We start from the raw sequence: 16,427 nt of genomic DNA on the forward strand, positions 1-16,427 counted from the left end.
AGCAAAATCGTAAAATGATACGACATACGATCAGTCGGCAAGTGAAGTAATGGAAATTCACACCATATAGAAACGGGGCAGCTTACCTATGACAACTTAATTTTGACTTAGCCTTTTTAGAACACATTTTTTGATGAAGTGATTTCAATTAGTTTGTATGGATGACATACGAATGCCGCCGCGAAACGGCGGAGATGGAAATTGTACATCCTATTAATGGAAGCTTCGGCAAGATGAGAAGTTAGGTCATCGTACAAAGGGAGCAAGGGCTAATTGAAATAACGCTGTGAATCTTCTGCAATAAACGGAATTAAGCAACGATTGATAAGTAAGAAAAAGGGATTTTTGGGTTTCGTATGAAAAAACATTCCTGGAAACTCGACGGTCCATCAGCATGGCTAAAATTTTAGAAAAATAAACATTTTTGAGAGGTCTTACTGCATAGAGCTAGTTCCTTCTGGTAAAGTGAACCAAAAGGACAAATCAGTCTATGATCATTCACCATTTGAATCAATCCATTACGACAGATCATGTCTGTAACCATACATTCAACCGACATTATCAGATTCTAAACGATTGAAGCCTGAGACAGCATCATGTCCAGAAATGATTTGAAAGTGCGCGCCGAAACAGCTAAAAGTTTGGTTCGTTTCGAAACAAGCATCAAAGACAACGCGGATATGAAAAGCCCAACGATTACAAGCGAACTTAATTAACACGATAAGCTAAAACCTTTAAGATATGTGTAAATATGCCTATGCTTAGATTCCGTGTTAAAAGTACTATAGAAGAGAGCAATCGAACGGAACATAACTGGCAGTTTCAACACGGAACCGTCATCGTATTATTACAGTTTCTTAAAGACGCATACGAGCGATAATGAACGATACGAAATGAACACTGAACTCAGATAAACAAGTAGAGAAAACGATATCACTAAATATAACAGTAATACAGCCGTGCGTCTTGAACGATTTTGTTAGGAATGTGAGTGCCGATGTTTACATGTTTACTTCAGTTAACTATATTCTACTGCAGAGCAAAATACGTTGCTTTTTATGCGTACGTATAGTTTTTTTTTTTTTCTTTTTAATATTTTTTGCGTAATTTCTATTCCACGAATATTATTAGCGTTGCCCTTCGGGAAAAATCCTTTCTGAAAGTTCTTGGCGTATTAGATAATATTTTAAACGTCACGCGTAATCTAAATCCAAAGGACCTTATGACGATTCTTAACAGGTCTCTTAACCACATCTTGATGATCTTGACAACAATACACGCGAGCTTGAGCCCAGCGTGTGCTTCCTTGTGGGCCGACATAGAAGCTTACAGTTATGCGGTATACTAAAAAAAGTTTAATCAGCTCACCGCAATATCAAATCCACAGTCAGGATAAGAAGCCGGAGATGAAAGATGTGGATTGTATTTAATATCCATTGCATTATGTGCTCACGCTGATGACACGTTCCTCGAAATATTTACGCCTTGCAACATATGACAAACATGGATCTCTATTCATTCTATTTTTCCCTTTGCGTTACAGGTAGATTCTTGATCTGTTGGGATCTAGAGGAATATAGGTGGCGGCATTTTCATTGAAGGATCTTTCGGTGGAAGGGGTCCACCAATGATGGCAGCTGCAAGTCGTATCTAACTACCAAAGAGTTCAGAATTTTCACATAGATTATGATAGTCACAACTGTATCAGAAAGAGTGTGAATAATCTCGAATGCAGGACGTTTGTTATTACCAGTGATGTAATAAATAAAGTGTAATAAATATGAACTGATCAGGCCAGCAAGCCCCAAGCAAGTAAGGTGTCAGGAAGAAAAACTCTTTAATTTTCAAAAGTCCTTTAACGAAAGGGCGCCACATTACAGTCAGAAAAATTACTTGTGTAAGCTAACGGATGCTTATGTAAGCTGGATATTTAGTTCAATTTAGACATTTGTCGGAATTTGCTAAATCGGAATTTATTTGTTACACGTTTTTTGGATCGAGTGGTCGATCTATCAATCAGCCGCGTTTCTTTCCCGTCATGTCGCTTGCCGAAATGAACATTTAAGAATGAATTTGCTGTTGCCTTACGTAAACCGTCAGCGCAGTAAGCATTGTATTAATTGATGAATTTTTGTCATAGGGTCTATCTTTGAATATTGTCTTTTTAATCGCTTCTAGGGTGAGTATTTTGGAGATTTGTGAAAATCGTCTCAAATAGTCATATATGGCTATATTTAATGCTAACGATTAAATTAAAAAATGGTGTAAACTTTTGATATCTAGCTCTTCAAATCTTCTAGTGTTTGCTGCTATTTTATTCACTTACGTATACATTAGTCGATATATATTGTGTGGCCGGTGCAGGTAATCGTCTATTTCCGCATACGAAATTATAGCTATAATTGCGAAATTATCCTAATTCCCCTGTGGTTGCCAGCCGTGTTCTACTACTAGTAATGATAATAATAATGTCTCGAATATGCTAATGTTTAAATATTTTACTTGTCTATTCATAAGGTGCTGGCTTTTTCAACGGTTATGAAGACCCAATGACGGTCCTTGATTGTAATGTAGGGTAACTTCAGTTTTCTTTTCCCACATCCAAAGCACTTGAGTCTACTGGAACGGGCCCACAACGGTAGCTATATCTGAAAAGCGGACAAACATAACCGTTGGCAACTAGGCTGGGCTGAAGCCCTGTGACGACGGGACTGAACAAAGAAAGCTGGCCAGCTGAAGAACGTTGTATGAACTAGACAAAGAACGCAATGTGTAGAAATAAAACGTAGTGAGAAGAGATAATCATGCAGTATGTGTTATTTGTTACACGTTTTTAGGGGAAATCTTGTTCTAAATCTGAAAGCCATATTTAAGGAGAGTATAGACTGATGTCGGCCTATGAAGATGATCGTCTTTCACGAAATATGTAGATTTTAGTAGATGTATGATGGTTTTTTTTAATAAGCATAAAGAGAAAAACGATCACGTTAATTCTCTCTAATGTATTTCTGATAAATCCGAGTTTGCAATATAACCGAAGAGTTATTTGGCCAGTCGGTCAAGTACTTCGAGATGTGATGCGCATGTGAGGTCATCATGTAGGGTACTCAACGGCGCTGTTCTAAAGATGATTGTCTAACACGTTAGATTCTAGGCACCGGATAGCGAATTACCAAATTCCTACCGAGTTCATGATTTACCACTTCCCATCGTGGATACTCTTCAAGGGTAATTTTTGCTTGGAGGAGAGTAAATAAATGAGATTTGTATTAGCAACGTGGCAAGCGCAACGTAGGACCAGTGTCATAGGTACCAGATCTGGTATGACAGAATAATCTGAGGTAGTAAAAGCTATTCAACCGAATCCGAATATTTTATTTAAAAAAAAAAACAGGTGAGTAAGTGACGTGAAGAAAATCTAAATAAGCTGGCCATTAAGCTTGTGTATCAAATTCACACGACTGCCTGCAGAAATCATATAATTCAATAATATATAATATAATAATGGGTTTCTTAATCAAACATTACCTCACGATGAGGCAGTCTTTTACAGGAGAAGTTTACTGGCTTTCAACATATTGGTAACGCAATTTGCCGAACTAAGCGATCCGTTTAGGCTAAATATCGCAGAGCTAATTAATGACAATTTTTTGCTTTTGATGACAGATGCTTGTGTTATAAAGTTATTAAAAGATACAAATTATTATAAAGTATTTAAAAGGCAGCTGTTTCAGTTATAATCAACTGTTAGCTGGTATATAATATTATATTTTGTAAGTTGTATTTAGTGGACGGGAAGTTATTTTCGACAGGAAACTCTTTGAAACCAATCAAGTTATCAATCACAGTTTGTCGTTAACGTGCAGCAGATATCTGTGCAATCGTCGACTTCAACCTGCATGAGAGCAAGAACGGAAAGAGTCAATATGAATAGAAAATTGTTTCAAACAGTTAGGGTAGCAGTGTTGGCCTTTTAGGCTCCCGTGTTTAGGTAACGAAATTCAATTAGAAAATCGATACATGCATTCAAAGTGATACTACAGACTATAGAATATGGCTCGTATTGCCATCTAAATTTATCGAGATTCGCTCCTTTTTGGAATCTGGTGTTAAAATCAATGTTTGGAAGTAAAGTTAACTCAGAGTCAACTGCGAAATAATACGCACAAAGCTGTTAATTTATCGATCGTTTCTTTTTCGTCAAGTACTGTTTGCTCATTTCTTATAACTATTACACAAACTTCCGAAGGGAGTAATACGACAACGAAAAGCACTACGACGTATAATTTGAGTTAAAACCTAGTCGCTCAACGTTCTTCGATGCGTTTCTGAGTAAGCTCATTGCTCATCGCTCGCAACCAGTGGGCTCAATCATAGAACGTCGCGATTGTTGCTCCGACATTTTTTCCATTGTAATTGCGTTCTTATCACCACCAACGATCAAATCGTTAACAATGTATCACAGTAACTCTACGCACGTGTCACCCTGTCCCGGTCACTTTCATATAGTAATTGTACGGCCGATGTCTGACTGATGGTCAGCTAGTTACGTTTCGTCGACAGAAGCGACCAGATGTGAATGGAGAGAACCGCATAGATGGGAGAAAGGTGACGAGAAAGAAGAAAACAAAATTGGCAATTACACCTCCGCCTCCGGTAGATATTTTTGGTGTTCGATCCAGATAATGGTGTTCTAGTAACGTTGGCTGCCAGTAAACGACGCAACGAGCGCGGCTTCATAGCCCTGCTAGATGGAATAGATCGCAAACACTTTTCCTCTTATCTTGTTCGTGAAGGTCCGTCGTCGTTGCTACGTCAGCTTTGAACGGTTCAATTAAGCCGTTTCAGCTTCCGCTGTCGCCTTGGGGAACAGGTCGTTGCATTGAGGAAATGCGTTCAAACCACTTCTTCCCCGATAGGAGTCGCCGCCAAAGCAGCCGTTGTTTCTGTCGTGTATCGCTTCTGGGGAAAGTTGATCAACAAAATGGACAAAGCCTAGAAGATACATCCGCCAGCATAGCCTAGTTGTTCTGTGCGCGTTTTCGTATGTGAACGCAAATATACGGAACACGTAAGCAGGATAAACGCGTACATGCAAAAATTCATATAGTCGTTTATATATATGAATGTATACAGCAAGCCAAGGATCAAAGTCACCTGCATATGGAGTCAGCTGCGCAGTTATTTTGGCATGGCTGCAAGGATGCTGGAAAACGCTTTGAGCCTTGACCTCTTCGTTCTCTTGCCTCAATATTGTTTATTAAACTAGGAGATCTTATTCATTTCTAGAGGACGCTTACTTTTAAAATCAAAATTTAATCATTAGTGTAGCGTTCAGCGTTGGTGTTAACAAACCTTGATATAGGTACTGCAGTAGACAAGCGGAGCAATCGCTTGAATGACTTTCAAACATTTTTAAACTTCGAGATACTACTGCCACTTCATTTTTTTTCGTATTTATTTTTCGTATATATCGTCAGTATTTTCGAATGCTTAAAGCAGGTGCCTGCGAACGATTTTTCAGGTTAACTTAAAATCACTAAGCGGTCACTTAATCGTAAGTTCGCTTTTATTTTCGTTACTATTAAATCACATGTTTTGCCATTAGTTCAAAGTCACCAACTGCCACTTAGTAGATTGCTCACTCAGCAACGTAGAAGAAACAGGTAAGGTATCAACATAGCAATAAACGTGACTTTTTATGAGTGGACATTGAAATTAAGAAGAAGAAAATAATATGAGACGACAATGTAAAGCTAAAGTTGTTAATCTGTTCCACTAATAAGGAGATCGTCTGTAGGCTACTTACAAGATTCAGACTAAGAGATTGCTCTTCGCCATTTCCTTTCTTTACATACGTGCGTCTTCTAAGCGTTCCATCCTTCGAAAAACTGTAATGATTAAAACTTCGAACATTGTGCCTCCGATGTTGCCGAAACAAGGAAGAAATCGGATCACTCGTCCTCTTCGAATGCTGGCTGATACATTGATGCTATCGCAACAGCTGCCGCTGATGAGTAATTGAAAATTGGCTTCAGTTCAGACGACATTCGACTATCCTCCCCCGGCCTGTCGCTGTCGCGCACGATTTGGCAAACCACTCTTCTCCTCCTTTGATTTCTGCAGTTTTTTTACCTTTGCGGTGCCATCGTAAGCGCGGAAGTTGGCAGCCGCCGTCGACGGCAACGCTGGCATTGGTGACGCTAGACGTCTTGCTTCTGTCCATTCCGTTAGTTCATCTGTTGCGAAGCTTTTTTCCGGCTTGTCTCTGTCGGCCATCTTGCCTTTTAAAAGTTTTCCCCGGAGGAGTTTACATGAAATTTCTTCATTGGTAACAACTAACGGAAACGCGTTTGACAAGAGCTAGCCGAAACGTCGCCGCCGCCGCCGCCGCCGCCGAATGGGCTGTTTAATATCCACTGTTTTTAATAGTAATATTATAGGTGTATATAGGATGTATATAGTGTTGATGAATTTTTCCGCTTGTTTTGGAACGTCTTTTCGATTTTGGGCAGTACTTGTAATGTATTGTATGACATTCTGATCATGCATAGCGCTACGTGCAAACTAAAATAGTCGTTGGTGCAAGTCGTTGGTTTTGTAATAGCGGAAAACAAAGAGTTTTCCATCAACCACAAGCAAGTTTGCCTTTATGGTTAATTAGACGATAAATATTTGCTTTTACAGTATATTTATAAGTACTCCTAACTGGTGACTAATAGAAGTTGTTCTCTCTGCGTGCTCGAAAATTCTATTTAGTATAATCAAATGTGAAAGGATCTCCGGTTAAAAAGCTAACGGAAAAACATTAGCATTAATTGTTAATCTAGTTGAAAGACATGTTGTTTCCGGCCATTGTGTTCCCTGAGCATTCCTGAAGCCTATGAGATATTATCAGAAATTTAACATTAGTAGTCAGATAAAGTATTCGTATTCGCACATTAGATGCAAGCTATACAGATCGAATCAGGTAAACGCTTTCATAGAGATTAGGCCATCTACCGAAAACGTGACAGCTCCTATTCGTTTCAAATGATAACTATTTACCTCTGACTAAGGCGTAATTGTGGTTTATAAAAGTTAAGGCTTTAGGCAACGCTTCCTGTTCTGCATGAAGTTATTAGGTCCATCCATTAGCTTACATATAATGGTACCATAAGGGTTTATCGGTAAACTATGTATATAGCACAATTAAAGAGCTGAAATACATTGTGGGCAATAGGTGCACGTTTTGAATTAATATTGCAGGCCTTGAACTAGATGTCTTTAGAAACTAAACATTGCAAAATGCAATTGAAAATTAATTAAAAACACATCGTTATGATTTAAACGCCATGTTTAAAATAAAGTCATGTTAAAAAGGTAATATTTAAACGGGATGATTGAGACTATTTTTTATTGTATGTGCCTGAAACGAACTGAGTTCTTTATAGAAATAGAAAATATAAACGATTTACAATAAACGCTATGGCAGATTTTGTATAGATCCCACTTTTTAAGGGCAGATACACCGTTATTCAAACTATATGGCATGTGGAACTGCTAGACCAATTTAAAGGAACGTTATATGATAATCTTTAGACTTTGGCTGGAAACTTCGAGTACACAACGATTCAGTTAATCTTCGGTCGAAATATGAAATTTGTTCAAGCATTAGTAGGGTGACTATTTATTTTATCTAGTCAATACCAAATAATAATCTAGCGCACACTTCGTTCTTGTCTCAACTGATAGGGGTAGTGTGGCTCCGATGGTTCAGAACGCTGCGGCGTCTCCGTTTTCTCTTGACGGTCCTAACGATGGCTACAGCGCGGACGGTCATTCTGTCGGGTCTGGGTTGGGTTTGGTTCGATTTCTTCAAACGTCTGCTCCTCTCTGTACGACGACCACTCCTCACCGTCGTCGATAAATTCGCGCGCCGACCGTTTTCCCGTTGTTATATAAAGCGTCGCTAGCTCACGGTTCCGATCGCCCAGTCACCAAAAGTAGACTCCCAATGCAACATTATAACCTAATGGCGCATTGTTATTTCGCACAACTTTGCACGTTTTAGCCACATAGCACAACGCGAGACAGCGTTTCCTGAAACAGGCTGCCGTATAAGGAGACGTTATCGTATTTCGTTCGTTCTGCGATATAGGACAGTGCCACCTCAGCGATTAAACAGGGCTCCGATCTGCGTGAAGCCTAAGTCGATAGTAAAAGGCAGAAGGCAATATGAAGCCACTTGTACTACGAACCCATGTGGTTGCCATAGCAATCTTTTTGCCATTGGGAACGTTTGCGGACGAACTGTTACAACCAGCCGTAGGAAGCGCTAGGACACCAGCCAAGGAAGGTAAGCTGCTGAAACAAAGTGTTGGCAACGGCGTCATTAGTCTTTTTTTTTTATCGCAGCAACACTCTAAGTGGCTCTGCTCCTATTGCCCAATTCACACATATACCGTGACGCTTCTTTTTTCATTGACTCAAACTGGAGCTATTCAAGTGTAGAATTTCCATGTAAGAAAGCAGAACTTTACACAAAATGGAAATAATTTGGTAGCACATAATTACATTTAATGAGATTACAACTTGTTCTACTAATAGCTAAATTACGCACAGAGTTGGGGATCATTAGTGCCAGTCAATAAAATGCAAATAAGCCAAAAAAGCCAATTATATTGTATTCTAAGAGAATCGTGTTAAAAGAAAATATCCTCTTTTATCTGGTCCAATAAACGAGATTCCTTCGAGAGACTAAAATTTACCGCTAATGAGAATCCTGTTTCGTATAGCGGAGTGCGTGGCAAACATGACCCGCCTACTGGAGATCTTCAAAGAGGAATTTCCACGACAGGTAATTACACATTAATGAAAACACACATTATTTCCCATGGCTTGTCTTGATGGATTTCTTATTATGCGTATTTTTGCGTATAAACACAGAAACCTGTGACATTTATAAGTCATATATATAATCTAGCTTAAGACAAGTAAGTCAAAGACGAATTAGCTGAATTTGTAATCTTATTTTCTGTTCATAGGTCCCTGATGTGATTGACATTAAGGGCACCGGCCGTAAACCCGGTAAAAGTGCCATGTTGCTCACAGGATTCCAGGACGCCCAACTCGTCACACCACAGAAACTCGTGAGTGAGGCTTTGTATAAAATCTCTGATTCTTGCTCGCTTTGAAGTGAACACCGTAATACATGGCGTCTTTAAGAATATCACATGTGGCAACTTATAGCGAATTAAACCACTTCAATTAGTTTACATTGTGAACATGCTTCAATCAGAATAGATCATAAAATGTTTTGAAGGTGTATATTGCTTTGGTCGCATAATTGCATAAATTCGGACGTAAACTTACATGCTCCCAAACATTCTACCGCGTTTTAACACAGGAGTGTAGCAACGAGACAACAGTCTCTTTCGTGGTGCCGATTGAAGGTCGTGCTGCCGTCTACCTTGGACCTGCTGTCCGGCCTGACGTTGCCCGAACCTACTTCAAGGTGACCAATCGAACTTACTATAGCAAGTATGTTTTTATCAGGTCTCTTTTCAAAACAAAAACAGGTTCGACGGTGCATTCGGTATGCAAGCGTTGACTGAGCAACGCTCAAAGAAAAACCTATAACTCCCGCGCGTATTTTTCAGGCAACAGTCAAGTTAGCGGGTACGTTCAACTTATTGAAGGGGCCATCGCTCGAAAAAATTGAGGTGACAAAGACGGCTCTTGACACTGTACAACTACTTGACTCGGCAAGCAGCGGCGTCAGGGACATTAATCAGGTAAAGCTAAGCTATATTACATACATTTAAAAATAGACTTATTGTATAACACTCTGTTTTTGTTAAAGTATTGTGATTATAAATTATGTACGCCTCTTTTTGTTCTCACAGCCCGCTCAACAGTTCGTCGCTCGAGTATGCTCGACGTTGCTCAAGCGTGCTTTAGCGAAGGAGGTACCTGCGATCACCAAGAGCGGCATCGCGAAATCCTTAGCTGATTTGCAGCAGACGTTTATCAATTCATCGGTTGCTGCATTAGAGAAGCGAGGTGTGCAGATCTATAAGCTTCTCGAGAGTATGCTGAAAACCAACAAAGAGTCCTCGACAGCTAGCAAAGGCTCCGCCAAGGTAGCGATATTTAGAACTGTGTCAGACGATATCGGGCAGCAGAAAAGTTGAGAGGTATGACCTGATAAGGACGCACTGTCTAAAATGGTTTCATATCAAACTACTACCATACTTTTTCAGACGATAATGCTCTTAAGAAAAGTAATTAGCCGTCAGTGCTTGTTTCGTATAGGGACTGCCTGCTAGAGAGCCGACACTGACAAAGCAAAGATAGTTTTTATGAAAGATTCTGCCACCCATTGCAAACTGTAGCCATTTTTATAGCTAGGGTAGGTGAATAAATCTTAAAAATCGACTAACGATTATCATTATTATTATTACTCTAATTTAACGAACGATCACTCTAACAATATTTTTTAAAAAATTAATTCAAGGATAAGGCGGAAGCCGATAGGCCGATCACTACCCAGGATCTGATCACTCGAAGGAGAACGGCTACGCCTTAGAAATCAAAAAGTCGTCAGCGGTATGGAATAGTAGTTATCTCTGTCGGTCGACGTTTGTTTCGGTGACCAGGCCATATCCTCGAGTGCAAGGGAATCGCATCGAATACAAGAACTCATTTTGTAAAACGCTGTTTTCAAAGACAACCAAAAATTGTCTTACTGGTGTTAAAATGACTTTGGTGTTTGGCCGATTATCAGACAATTTGTTCGACCTGTTCATATGATTAAGACCTTTGTAATACAGGCCAGTTGTATTCAAAGCAGAGCCCTATTTTTTGGCGGACTCTTTTTATCCGAACCAATCAATCGGAATGAGAATTTTTGATGGGTAGAGCGAGTTCTAGCATTTAGCTAGGCGTAGATTAAGTGCTATTTAAATTCTGATATATGCCTGTATTGGAGAATACACTATTTATTCTGGAAGAACATAGAATGTTGTTGTTTTTTTATTCCAAGTTATTCCAAATATGTATAAAAAAGCCTTACTTTTTAATGCTGGTACCATCAACCAATCCGTATCCATTGTTCACTACTCGTGTTTACGCCACAGTATGAGATACAAAAGAGAAGCTGATCGGCTAGCGAGCATATTATTTATTAAAAACTAAAAGTGCGAAACGTTCAAGCAAAAATACCATTTTCGAGAAAACAAACTGAAAAGCCATGTTTTGTCCAATTAGCACCAAGCATTATGGAATTAGAGAATTTTCCTAAACTGATTTTAATACAAGCTGGTTTTCGACTAGCAGCCGAGAAGTTCCTGTATAATCGTGTATATCTAAATGTCCTCATTAGTTTTATTGGAGAGAAGGTTGTAACTAGAAACGAGTACCAACCGAACACAAGAATCAAAACTATGCACAAATGGTTGGCTTATACGTTGAAAGTCGAAAGCTATTTAGTATTTCTTTTAATCAGATCCTCCATATGCCTTAATATTCGACACCAACTGAACGATGTCTCGATTCAAATTACTCCCTTTCTAACATAAAGGAATGAAATTTAGTTCACAAAAATAGCTTCTTTTTATTTGCATTGTGATACCATTGTCTCCATTAGACTTCTCCAAAGTTGTTAGTAATTCGATTAACAAACTGTCGTAACTTTCTATTACATTTCAGTATATTCCAACCTTATTATTACATTCTCGTTAGAATCTAGCCAGAGTCGTAGCTGTAACGTAATTTGAAAAGATCCATAATTATCATAAATATTGCCCTTTAAAATAGTTCGCCTACATAATCTCAATCTATTAATAATTCAGCCAAACTCTGAACACGTCTTCGACATAAAATGTAACACTAAATAGCTTTACTGCACCTGTTTCTATTTCACGAATCAAACATTGATAGAATGCTGCTATTAGCAAAGGTAAACAGATCATCTTATAGGTAAAAGCAATTATACAAAGGTCAATTTCGTATGATTCACTGGGATATTTATGACTCATTTAAAATATTTATCTAATTGCAACGTCCTTTAACAATGCACATCATAGAAACAAACTCAAAACAACTTATTTTAAATTTAACTTTAGTCAAATTCTACATACCTCAGTTAACTTCTACAATAGTCCAACATTTGAGACAACTACATAGATATAGTCTTCATTTTCCTCTAAATAATAAGAATGATCATCGATTTCATCATCATTATATAACTCGTTAGTCTAGTTAACCACAACGCAGCAAGTAGATAAAATTTTCATAATCACGTCTTACAATGGGCGGATGCAAAACTAGATAAAGATCAATTCGTCTGCGGTTAGTATAATGATCAATCTATAATTTCTGTCAGGCATAAATCAGCTATACGTCACACAGTTCATCACTCTCTAGAATCTTAATCGGATTTCGTCAGTATTGCCATCGATGACTCTTCACAGAAATTAGTAGATATTCTTTAATGTGTACATATATGCGATAGCGGAGCGGATTACTAACCGATTCGTGAAATTGAATCAAGTTTGCATACTTGTTTGTTAAGCATACTTCCGATAAATTAGGATACTAACAGAGAGTATGATGTAGGAAATTCTATAACTTGTAGCTTCTGTTGGATCAGATAATAATGGTAATAAGAATAATATTGGGTTTACTTTTGCGAAGTCATTGCTTCGCAGGGTCTGTATATCTTGCACCGTACAAGAACGCGCTCTGTATTCGTGTTCATGCATCGAGATACACGCATTCACAATAAATGTGTCTACTTATAGTTAACAAACTGGCATCTCTCTAACATACTTTGCTTGGCCTTCGCTAGGAAGGTGCGGTTAATGGCGTCGTACCATATTCAACAGTACAAACTTGGCAAATACTTATTGCAGCTTGCCTTCCATATGCTAACAGATACGCTCGTTGACATTTTCGGTTGCGATTATCACCCCGAACGCGTCTCGCTCGTGCAGTACAAGCGGACAAGGGCATCGCTTCCACTGTGCGCTTGCTGTTGCCTAGCGATGACGTTAGTTATTAGATATCATTTGCTTTCCCGTTGTAGACAATGTTCCTTGCCATGCTAACTGTCTCTACCGGTCGACAAAGAGTAAGAGATCGTCCCGAACATCCGGACAAGAAAACAGATTGTCCTTCAATTTCCACATAACAACGACAGGAAAAGATAGAGGGAACAAAATCTAAGTGATCGGCGCCGATTTCGTGGCCCGAAACAACTTCAGCGTCATGCAAATGGCGTATAAATCGGCACCCAACGATATCGTTCGTCTTGATAATAGGCCATTATCTTGCCTTCGTTTATGCCGATTTCTTGGCATTGTCCTTAGAAACTGCGCAATTCGTCGCCTCCCAGTAGTATAATACCTGTAGCAAAAAAATGCGTAGCATAAGAAAAGCGTGCTTCACGTAATGTTCTAAAATACACGCCTGTTTCATCGAAAAAGGGTCGCAGTTGGTACAAACACTATTAACGACTGTATTATACGGAATTGTTACTACATAGAACATGTTCAATAGTTTTATCATCACATATATTCAAATATAAGCACACCATACCTGAACAACGAGAATTGCATTTGCTACGCTGGCCAAACTGTAGGACAGAGTCATGGCGATGTCGCCGGTTTCTGTGAGAGTAGTAAAGATTCTTGCCAGACATCCGATAAATAGGAGGGACTGCGTTACCAGTGACAGCTGACCTGTGTGTCCCGCTTTATAGTTGTCAAACGCTTGCCATAGCTACAATAAAAGTAAATCGAACCATTTTATACTACGTTCACACGTAAGAATAATCGTTTACTAACGCAATGTAACCAAAAATATGAAAGGGTAATAATCCACGGGTGAATATGAGCTAGCCGCATAGCTGGACGAACAATTATCGAAACTAGACCATCCTAAAAAATATAAAATAATGCAATTTCTATTAATTTATAGTAATTAAAATGATGTTTTTCATTATTTAACCGATTATTCTCGAATATCATTACACGATCGGTGAATTTAAATTTAGTAGGAATTAGGTACACTATGCTTTGCCGAATATCAGCGTTAACCTCACGATCGAACCTACCCTTCCCGCGATGACGATCGGCGCTGACAGCAGTTGGCCCCAAAGAAGTGTTGACGAGGGAGCCAATCGGTAAATAAACAGACTACTGCAGAGTGCCGCATAAGCGACGATGAACGTTGCTGCTAAGACTCCACGGCCAGAGTAGTGAAGTGCTAAACAAAGAATCAGTATGGTTTCCGCCATCAGGAACGCGCCCTCTCCGTACGCACTACATAACGATAGACACATTGGTAAAAAAAGCAAAATTATTAGAAACTCAATGAGTTAGAATATCAAGCTTTTATTGATGAATGTGTTCCCACAGTCAATGCGTAGGGCTCTATGTATTGTAAAAGCTGGTTGCTAACTGACAACATGCGAAGGCGACCCTTGACAACCATCGTATAGAGCCATTCTAATCTGCTAATTATAGAAAATCAAGAGAAAACACTAATAAAATACTAGAATGTCTTACAACCCTTGTGATTGTATACGGCAGTTAATTCTTTGCAGCATAATGAGGAAAAAAGTAACCGAAGAGCAAGTAAACAAGCTCATTGTTTCTCTGTAAACTAATATAACAACTGGTGTCTACCAAGATGGCCTTGTAAAAACTACAATCCCTTTGAAGTTTAGATGTATTTAGACAAACGTATAAATAATCGATCTAATTTACTACATACGCATCTAACGACGCATACTTGAAAACAGCCATGCCGTTATGTTTTTATTTGTACTACGAGATGATCATTCGATCAATGTGGCTCACTTATCTAGAGAACGGTAAGAATTACAAAATGGATGTATAACAATATGATTTCTCAGTAGGCTCAACGAGCACATTGTGGTGCATTCTTAAGTACTCTGTCGAGATCTCAACACAAAATTTAGTTTTCCACAAGCAAGTTCGAAGTTCACTGCATTCGACAGGATTCTAAAGCCACTGTCAGCGTTTTTTTGGGTTTATTCGAAACTTTTGACCAGTCTTTGGTCATCATTGTCCCAAAATCAATTCCTCTCGCTATGGCAACATTAAGTAAATCTGTCATCTTAATCCAAAAGCAACGCTTGCGTAAAAAATATTTTTTTGCATTTCAACCATTATGCATGTGCCGAACAATTACGTTACAATAATTTCTGATAAAACATATTGAAATCTTCGAAAATATTAAACAGTCCAAAAATTTCAAATAATACCACTTTTTTTCAATATTTTCTTAGAACGTATCGTTTTAATACATAGAGAATGGCCAAAAGAGTCAATTTCTAAAAGTGACTAAAGAAAATGACGAGTTCGCTAAAACAGGCTAATATTCGGTATATGTGGGAGAGTGATCTAAGTAAACGTCTCGCGGTTTCAGGTCCAGGTGCTATAGCGAAGCATTGCTTCAGATGAAATACGTGTATATGGGCTACTAAAAAGAAGTCAAAGCCATCTAATATGGCCAGAGTTTTACATGCACTTCAAGGTAATTGCATATATAGTCAAATGATGGTCAAAAATACCAAAAAATTCAAATAAATCGAAAACGTCATAGACAAATGAAGCCGCGATTTCGCTTCAAATTAGAAGGCATATCAAATAGGGTTCATTTGAGATCTCCGTCCCATAGGGAATCCCCCTGAGAGGAAATCATTCGATGCAGTAACTATTAAACTTGCTGGATAACCATATTCGTCCAGGACATAGCTAAATTTAGATAACTACCTAACAGAATTAGCATGGTCTATTCTGAAAAATAATACAAAAGTTGCCGTAATTTCATTGTCGAACCTGAACGGATACTGCTGATCGAAATTATAAGCTGTCGTAGCAGTCACCCCAGCGAGGTCAAGAAGAACTGAAGGCAGGGATAAACCTGTAGCTGAAGCAGCTGAAATAATCTTCACGATCTGAGGTAGCTTCACCAATGCCCCGCCTACGACCATTGCATAGCCGAGACATTTTGCTAAAACCATCTTCAGACATTGCACTGAAAGAAACATTTAGGAAAAATTTAACTCAGAGCTGTCTTTTAGATCACTCGGTAGGGATCTGCTCATTTAAGCGATATATAAAGCATATATGAACTGATTGGTCTAGACAATGGAAGAAAGGGAAATTGGAGTTTTGGTTGATTTGTACTGATCTACTAAATCGGCACTTTCAAATTATCCTTCTATTATATTTTTCCCTTTGACTACTATAATATTTGGACGGTATTCGGAGCTCAAAAATTTCAAATTATCGCGCGTGTCGCTCAGAATGTGACGACATTGTATTTCGACACGTGAATGATGTATGCAGGCAAATGTAATCACCTCCAGTTTTCTAGACTGATTAGACAGATACAAAGTCAGCGAAATCACA

The 16,427-nt window shown here is 38.7% G+C and overlaps 3 protein-coding genes and 1 long non-coding RNA gene across 6 annotated transcripts in view; 2 read left to right on the forward strand and 2 right to left on the reverse strand.

Annotated features, from left to right (window-relative positions):
- Window positions 1-2,809, forward strand: part of LOC111269476 (uncharacterized) — a 10,725-nt gene extending 7,916 nt beyond the window's left edge. For both annotated transcript variants that reach the window (XM_022849097.2, XM_022849098.2), the window contains one exon: window positions 1,544-2,809. In XM_022849097.2, the coding sequence (XP_022704832.1) occupies window positions 1,544-1,547 (4 nt within the window). In that variant the 3' untranslated portion in view covers window positions 1,548-2,809. The remainder of the gene's footprint in view (window positions 1-1,543) is intronic.
- LOC147752238 (uncharacterized) overlaps window positions 1-7,641 on the reverse strand; it is a 14,277-nt gene extending 6,636 nt beyond the window's left edge. Inside the window, exon 1 of the long non-coding RNA XR_015314601.1 lies at window positions 5,810-7,641. This is a non-coding gene — a long non-coding RNA (uncharacterized LOC147752238). The remainder of the gene's footprint in view (window positions 1-5,809) is intronic.
- A 330-nt stretch (window positions 7,642-7,971) lies between these two features.
- LOC111269474 (uncharacterized) lies at window positions 7,972-11,003 on the forward strand. 2 transcript variants are annotated; one of them, XM_022849095.2, is made up of 7 exons: window positions 7,972-8,338; window positions 8,778-8,839; window positions 9,027-9,131; window positions 9,389-9,496; window positions 9,642-9,776; window positions 9,888-10,178; window positions 10,499-11,003. In XM_022849095.2, the coding sequence occupies exons 1-6, from the start codon at window positions 8,218-8,220 to the stop codon at window positions 10,173-10,175; spliced, it is 819 nt and encodes a 272-aa protein (XP_022704830.1). In that variant the 5' UTR covers window positions 7,972-8,217; the 3' UTR covers window positions 10,176-10,178; window positions 10,499-11,003. The 2 variants fall into 2 exon arrangements, with proteins under 2 accessions (XP_022704830.1, XP_022704829.1); XM_022849094.2 differs by having other exon boundaries at window positions 7,973-8,338; window positions 9,888-10,124.
- A 568-nt stretch (window positions 11,004-11,571) lies between these two features.
- LOC111269475 (mannose-P-dolichol utilization defect 1 protein) overlaps window positions 11,572-16,427 on the reverse strand; it is a 7,641-nt gene continuing 2,785 nt past the window's right edge. Inside the window, exons 3-6 of the mRNA XM_022849096.2 lie at window positions 15,852-16,050; window positions 14,099-14,306; window positions 13,582-13,764; window positions 11,572-13,389 (exon numbers count right to left, since the gene is read on the reverse strand). Coding sequence (XP_022704831.1) covers window positions 13,324-13,389; window positions 13,582-13,764; window positions 14,099-14,306; window positions 15,852-16,050 — 656 coding nt within the window. The 3' untranslated portion in view covers window positions 11,572-13,323. The remainder of the gene's footprint in view (window positions 13,390-13,581; window positions 13,765-14,098; window positions 14,307-15,851; window positions 16,051-16,427) is intronic.

Source organism: Varroa jacobsoni, unplaced genomic scaffold (genome assembly GCF_002532875.2).
Source record: "Varroa jacobsoni isolate VJ856 unplaced genomic scaffold, vjacob_1.0 scaffold_1388, whole genome shotgun sequence".
NCBI lineage: Eukaryota > Metazoa > Arthropoda > Arachnida > Mesostigmata > Varroidae > Varroa > Varroa jacobsoni.